Source organism: Salmo salar, chromosome ssa04 (assembly GCF_905237065.1).
Source record: "Salmo salar chromosome ssa04, Ssal_v3.1, whole genome shotgun sequence".
NCBI classification, from domain to species: Eukaryota; Metazoa; Chordata; class Actinopteri; order Salmoniformes; family Salmonidae; genus Salmo; species Salmo salar.
Window position 1 is genome coordinate 75,472,386 of NC_059445.1, and position 7,910 is coordinate 75,480,295.

The 7,910-nt window shown below is 41.2% G+C and overlaps 1 protein-coding gene across 3 annotated transcripts in view; it reads right to left on the reverse strand.

Moving 5' to 3' along the window:
- Nucleotides 1-7,120, reverse strand: part of sh3pxd2b (SH3 and PX domains 2B) — a 60,134-nt gene extending 53,014 nt beyond the window's left edge. For all 3 annotated transcript variants that reach the window (XM_014198032.2, XM_014198031.2, XM_014198030.2), the window contains exons 1-2: nt 6,741-7,120; nt 1,457-1,537 (exon numbers count right to left, since the gene is read on the reverse strand). In XM_014198032.2, coding sequence (XP_014053507.2) covers nt 1,457-1,537; nt 6,741-6,812 — 153 coding nt within the window. In that variant the 5' untranslated portion in view covers nt 6,813-7,120. The remainder of the gene's footprint in view (nt 1-1,456; nt 1,538-6,740) is intronic.
- Nucleotides 7,121-7,910: the final 790 nt, after the last annotated feature.

A 7,910-nucleotide genomic window follows, 5' to 3' on the forward strand; every position in this document is an offset into this window, starting at 1 on the left:
CAGCAAACATGGCAGGCTCTCAGAGAGATGCATCCAGGTGGGTCAGTACCGTCAGAGGAGCAGTAGCCAGATGAAATGACTCATCACTCCTTCACTGTCCAGGCTATGTTCCGAATGGAACCCTATCCTTAGAGAGTGCACTATTCTGGACCTGGGCCTACACTTTTAGATAAAAGGGTTCCGAAAGGGTTCTTCAGCTGTCCCCATAGGAGAACCAGTTTTGGGTTCCAAGTAGAACTCTCTGTAGAAAGGATTCGACATGGAATCCAAAAGGGTTCTACCTGGCAATAAAAGTTTTCTACCTGCAGCCATAAGGGTTCTTCAAAGGGCTCTCCTATGGGGATAGATAGTACCTTGACATGAGTGTAGGACCCTGGTCAAAAGGGCACTTTACAGGTAATAGGGTGTGTTGCATTTTGTATGCAGTACAGGTCTTAGTTCTCAGAAGAGGACGCTACCAGCCACCGTCATAGACAGTCAGCCAGCTTGCAGTCTGAGCGACAGCTTTACAGGAATTGACATGAGCCCATGTAAATTAATGATAAATGAACTGTTTCCCCTTTTCATGTACCAGCGCCAAACCAATGGGCTAAACCAATGGGCCAAACCAGGAGATGTGATCTGGTGTAATCATAAGGGTTATCTGAATTTCACACGCCACTGTGAGAGCCACCCAGAGCTTTAAATAGAGAAGGAAGCAGCTGAAAAGCATACACACTGAATCAATATGACCCTGCATCTCCAATAGGCCTACCTGCTTACATTAATCTACACTCAGACCATATTACACAATGTACACCAAGTATTCATATTGATGATATATTTAACAGAGATCAATTGCCACAGAAAAAGGAACTGAAACTCTGAGGAGATTCCCTCCACATGCAGAAAACTGCATGTGTGACATTCTATTCTATTTTTGTGGTTATCTGTTAAAATCAACATTCAGCTTATTCAGGCTCCATTAGTTAATTTTCTGAATCAATCATATGCATATAATTACCAAAGTCACATGGTTCAGTGACCCAGGCACAAACACTGTGTTCCTATTGGTAGGCCTGTACAATGGTATATTTAAGAAATAAGACATGAGGGGGTGTGGTATATGGCTATTCTTACGCACAACACATTGCGGAGTGCCTGAAAACAGCCCTTAGCTGTGGTATAATGGCCATATACCACAAACCCCCGAGGTACCTTATTGCTATTATAAACTGGCTACCAACGTAATTAGAGCAGTAAAAATATATGTTTTGTCATACCCGTGGTATACGGTCTGATATACCATAGCTGTCAGTACCAGTATTCAGGGCTCGAACCACCCAGCTTATAGCCTTAGGGCTCTGGTAGAAAGTAGTGTACTATGTTGGGAATAGGGTGCCATTTAAAATGCAGCCATATAGTGTGGATGTATGATTGTACTTTAAGTTTTTTCCCATAGCTGTTCCCAACTCACCTGCAGATCGAAGAACTTGCTGTAGCGCCTGAAGATGACCTCAGTGCTACCATCAGACCAAGACACTTTGATGATGTAAACCTGATAGAAAGAAAAAAGGGGGTTACCTTTAAACCTTTAACTCTGACAGAGCATATAGTTACTATTACTGCATAGGTGTGACGACCAGGACCCATATTAATTCAAATGGATCCATATATTCATGGTAACAACAGTGTAATAGCCTCAGTATGCTGTTAAACCCATAATAGCTTCAAAGGTGACATCCCTTGATGATTCCATTTCTGATTCATGGTCACACCTAGTCCACAATGACGTGGATTCAAGGGAAGATAAATGGAGTTACTAGGTACATTGTGTGGTTCAATTTGGTGTCATGTCAACCATTTTCTACAGAATGGATCTGACATCCTTTCATATGATCTCACTTCCTTCCCACACCGTGAGATCATCATTTCCTGTGTAAAAGATCATGTCTACTACTCACGCATTGGGACAACACTATTGTAGTCTTGCAAAGGATGCATGGACAATAGACATACAGTGCATTTGGAAAGTATTCAGACCCATTTTGTTACGTTACAGCCTTATTCTAAAATTAATGAAATACATTTTTCCCTCATCGATCTACACACAGAAGCCGATAATGACAAAGCCAAAACAGGATTTTAGACATTTTTGCAAATGTGAAAAATAAAAAACAGAAATACCTTATTTACATAAGTATTCAGACCCTTTGTTATTGGACTCGAAATTGAACTCAGGTGCATCCTGTTTCCATTGATCATCCTTGAGATGTTTCTACAACTTGATTGGAGTCCACCTGTGGTAAATTCAATTGATTGGACATGATTTGGAAAGGCACGCACCTGTCTATATAAGGTCCCACAGTTGACAGTGCATGTCAGAGCAATTGTCGTAGGAATTGTCGTAGAGCTCAGAGACAGGATTGTGTCGAGGCACAGATCTGGGGAAGGGTACCAAAAAATGTCTGCAGCATTGAAGGTCCCCAAGAACACAGTGACCTCCATCAATCTTAAATGGAAGAAGTTTAGAACCACCAAGACTCTTCCTAGAGCTGGCCGCCCGGCCAAACTGAGCAATCGGAGGAGAAGGGCCTTGGTCAGGGAGGTGACCAAGAACCCGATAGTCACTCTGACAGAGCTCCAGAGTTTCTCTGTGGAGATGGGAGAACCTTCCAGAAGGACAAGCATCTCTGCAGCACTCCACCAATCAGGCCTTTATGGTAGAGTGGCCAGATGGAAGCCACTCCTCAGTAAAAGGCACATGACAGCCCGCTTGGAGTTTGCCAAAAGGCACCTAAAGACTCTCAGACCATGAGAAACAAGATTATCTGGTCTGATGAAACCAAGATTTAACTATTTGGCCTGAATGCCAAGCGTCACGTCTGGAGGAAACCTGGCACCATCCCTACGGTGAAGCGTGGTTGTGGCAGCATTATACTGTGGGGATGTTTTTCAGTGGCAGGGACTGGGAGACTAGTCAGGATCGAGGGAAAGATGAACGGAGCAAAGTACAGAGAGATCCTTGATGAAAGCCTGCTCCAGAGAGCTCAGGACCTCAGACTGGGGCGACGGTTCACCTTCCAACAGGACAATGACCCTAAGCACACAGCCAAGACAACGCATGATTGGCTTCGGGACAAGTCTCTGAATGTCCTTGAGTGGCCCAGCCAGAGCCCAGACTTGAACCCGATCAAACATCTCTGGAGAGACCTGAAAATAGCTGTGCAGCGATGCTCCCCATCCAATCTGACAGAGCTTGAGAGGATCTGCAGAGAAGAAGGTGAGAAACTCCTCAAATACAGGTGTGCCAAGCTTGTACTTTCATACCCAAGAAGACTCGAGGCTGTAATCACTGCCAAAGGTGCTTCAACAAAGTACTGAGAAAAGGGCCTGAATACTTATATAAATGTAATATTTCCAGGTTTTTATTTTTATTTTGCAAAAATTCCTAAAAAACAGTTATTGCTTTGTCATTATGGGGTATTGTACGTAGATTGATTAGGGAAAAAATATATGTAACACATTTTAGAATAAGGCTGTAACGTAACAAAATGTGGAAAAGTCAAGGGTTCTGAATACTTTCCGAATGCACTGTATGACATACCACCACTGTGTGACAGCAGAACACTGCACTACATGAGTCAATACTGTGCTTTTTCATATTCAAAAACACTGCCAAATTGACCATTCCTTTCTCCTGATGTTTCTATCAGTATGTTTCCTTATTTTCAACTGTATCTTCCATTTAAGGCGTCCGCATGCTTCCCATCCAAAACAGTTCGGAAGAGTTTGTGCATATATTAAGACGACATTTTGTGAGGTTTTGGTTCGTTTTAAACTTTGGACATAGCTGAAATTTTTTCTTGAGGCAAGCCGAAGTCGGTAGCCAAAGTTTTCTCCCCTTCTTTGGTGATGGACAACAGTAGGGATACTTAAAAATGTTTTTTTTTTTTGTCATTCAACAAGAGACGACTCGTTTTCATGCACATTTTATCATTGAAAAATACTGCACCAAACATCTTAGTTAGATGTAAAATTGCACGACTAAGATCTCCTCGGCAAAAACGTCTAAATTAATGACAGATTTCTAGAACTATCATAGAATAATGGTGACTATTTTGAGGAAGTGTATACTGGCTATGGCGTCTCAAAATGGACAAACAGTACTATTGCCGTTGTTTTCCCAATTTTTTTAGAGAAGGTCTTTTAAGGGAGTATATCAGCACACTCATTTGTTTCGCCGAGTTCGGCTAGGCGCCAGCAGAACTGCAGCATGCTGACGCCTTTAGGGGTGCCATGAAATACTAAAGGCTTGGGTATTCTGCTTGTAACATCAGTGAAACCAACCATGGGTAAATATAAAATATTTTGCATCACCCACCCTACGATCAAAGTACTAACCCGACTGTGAATGAAAATAAAGCATCTTGCAGGCTGTCGACATTCAATAATGGCCTGCTGGTGCTTGACATACAAGTGCAACAAACACTTTCTTTTTTGTAAAGTGAGAAAGAGAGAAAGAGAGTCTGAGAGATTATCGGACGGAAACTCCACACTGATTGTGTCTGGCTGAGTGCTTCTGTTGGCCTCTGTCCCAGGCCGGGCCTGCTCGGCCTGGCCCAACTCCCTGCCTTCCCTGTAGGAGACCAAAGGCTGTGGGAGATGCTAAACACAGGGCTCAACGCAGGGCACACAACCAGTAAACCAGCCGATGAAGGAGACAGAGGAGCTCAAGATCTTTATATCCTGCACCTCACTGGGCATTTTTGTACGACGTAACCAGTCATCAACATCATCATCATACATCCAAAACTCAAACCCTTTATGAAGACTGAGGAGTGGTTATCTAAATAAGAAAACATTCTTCCATCTGCCTCAGTCCACACTCAGCTCCCAACCCTTTCACTGTGCATTAGAGATCATTCAAAACAGAAACCCTAAGGTGGCTTGGATGCTTGGATACAGCAACAAAAACACTTTTGGGATGCACTGATCACAGCACCATCAGAAAGTAGAATACTGTATATTGTAAGCATGCTTCATCATGTTTTGCAGTCTGCACAGAAGGCATTCTCATTATCATTCTGATGGCTCAGGAATTTTGTAGTAAGCCTACTGTCTATTTGTATAAGGTAATATTGTAAAGGAAGTGAGCAACACAACAAGTTGCAGTCAAGACTAAACAAAAATGGGCCAGACCTTCATGCCAGACAGTCTCAAACTGCATGTCCTGCTTCTGCTCTCTCTCCTGGACAGAAATCTGCAGAAGGGCATTCCTTGTTCAAACATTCTGCCAAGGCCTTGTGTACTCTGAGCTAACAATGACCTTGGGAATAGATGAGTGAGTAGTATGCTTCCTGGTCAACAAATACCAATACCTGAGGTCACGGTTTTCTACTACAGTGTGTAGCCTATAGGTGAGCATGAAGGCCTGGTAGGCAGTAGGGTTGGGAATTGCCAGGGACCTTAAGATATTATATTATCATGATACTTAGGTGCCAACATGATATGTTTTGCGATTCTATGTTTTGCAATTCGATAATGTGATTTTATTGCATTTCGATTTTCGCAACATGTGTCTTCTGCAAAGGGACAAGAGAGAGCCATGAGAAAACGATCCGTTTTCAGTCATGAAAATAAAAGTGCTGAAAACAAATAAGGCTCACCGTTTAAAAAGAAGATGAAGAACAAGATATGAAGGAAAAATACTGGAGTTGTAAAACGATATGATATATCATTAAAAGTAATATACCGATACGTAACTGTATCGATGTTTTACCCCATCAGGATGGACTACCCAAACAATCACACTGTATGCTTCTCCGCTTCAGAAATATGGTTCTCTCATTCTGAAATAGACAATAGACCAATCAAAATCTATGACAGCTATTCGAAGGCTACCTTCGCGATGTTTTGAAAAATCTGTGTCAGGTTTTATACACACATACACCTATCATACACACATACACCTATCATACACACATACACCTATCATACACACATACACCTATCATACACATACACCTATCATACACACATACACCTATCATACACATACACCTAAGAATGTGTTCTTAACAGACTTGCCTAGTTAAATAAAGGTTAAATAAAATAAAAAATAAAATCATGCCCTCGACTGCGTTACGAACCTCACTGGTGACCTTATTGTTCCTCCGACAGCGTACTGCATATACTTTTACTGTGTTTATAGTTTACTGTAATAGTAATATAACAAAATAAATTGGCAGCAGTTTTGGAAATAACGGTTTTCAATATTGGTCGTGTGTTTTTTATATGTAATAAAGTTATATAACCAGGTGTAGCCTACATTCCAAGTGTCCAAACGTTTTGATCAGAAACCAAAGCAACAACTTATAATAGTAACATTATTTGACTACAGTAGCCTAATAAAGTGGAAATTAAAACAAACAACACCAAGAGTGAGAAAAAGCGCATGCCTGGTGCTCGGTTATTTCCAGATGTTGACATGTGGTCTCTAAAGAAAAAATAAATTGGACATTTTCAACGCTAAACCTTTCCTCAATCACTCACTCCACTTTTCTTTAGATGCATGCAACATGGTCGCACTGTAATTTTTTCTTCCAGCGACTGTTTTGGTCAAATGTAATTCGATACTCTCTTTGTTTTTACTTTATCGAAACAAGAAATGTAATCGAAGAAAATACGTGTGGCACATACATTCCTACAATATACAGACGTGGTCGGCCCTCTCCTGTAAAAAAAACTTATTGACTTACATAGTGTTTGTTCGGATTTCTCCTCTTCTGTACATCTTGAACTGTTACTTCGTGCACAGTCCGCCTTGCCATGATGTTCTCTTTCAGAGCCTCCACTAAAAACAACAGGCCGGTTTAAGAAACGATCAGACCTGAATGCCAAAGTTTACGCAGCCAACCTTTGTCATTCGTCAGATCCTTGATTGCTGGATGAAACAACTGGGATACTTTTCCGTAGATGGTTCAAGTCAGATTTCCTATCCCACATTCAGTCTTTACTCTTCTTGCCCTGTCCGGCAGTAGGCTATGTCTGACCTTCTCTGAACCAAACTCCCAGTCTATCCCAGCTCACCGAATCTAATTTGACAACGTTAAGGTTTCCACCACATAAAATGGGTGTATTCATTACGTCCTGCAACGGAAACCGTTTACCGTTTAAGAACCAAACGGAAGCAAATGGGGAGGGACCTACTTGAATTTGTCCAATAGAAACTCTCGTTTTCGTTTGGAGTAAACGGGTATTGTTGTAAAACGTTTTTCAACAGACGAAACGTTTTTGGAACAGAATCGGTCAAGTCATACAGTCCGGCAGTCAATCATACCGTCCGGCAGTGTACAGTATATCAAAGGTTATTTAGGCTAGAGACATGTTTAAATCTGATATTGAACTTTACTGGGAGAATGTCTTTGGGCAACTTTTCCTTTTGATAGACTTCTTTATAAAGTTCAATTGTTCCCAAAGCTTTTGGGAAGGAGACAGATTTGAACTGATGAACAGCTTTTACTGTTATAACTATACAGTTAATAGGCCTTTAACCCATTTAAAAAAAAAATAATTAATGTATTATGTGATATGATTTTATATTGGAAACATTATAATATGCTCCTGTAAGTCGCTCTAGATAAGAGCGTCTGCTAAATGACTAAAAATGTGTATTTAAAAAATGTAAAATCCCACCGTAAACCATATCACATTACTGTTAACGATAAATATCCTAAAGAATCAGCCAATGGCTTTATAGCAAGGCACAACTTCAAGCATGCCATACCACACATGCCTGGCAAGTTTCCCTCATGCCCACAAGAATTCTGGACAAACAGCAGGGCGTAGAAACCCAATGCTCTTTTCTTTCACTCGACATCATTGCCTGGTCTTCTTGTCTCTGTCATCATTAAATATAGGTGACACGT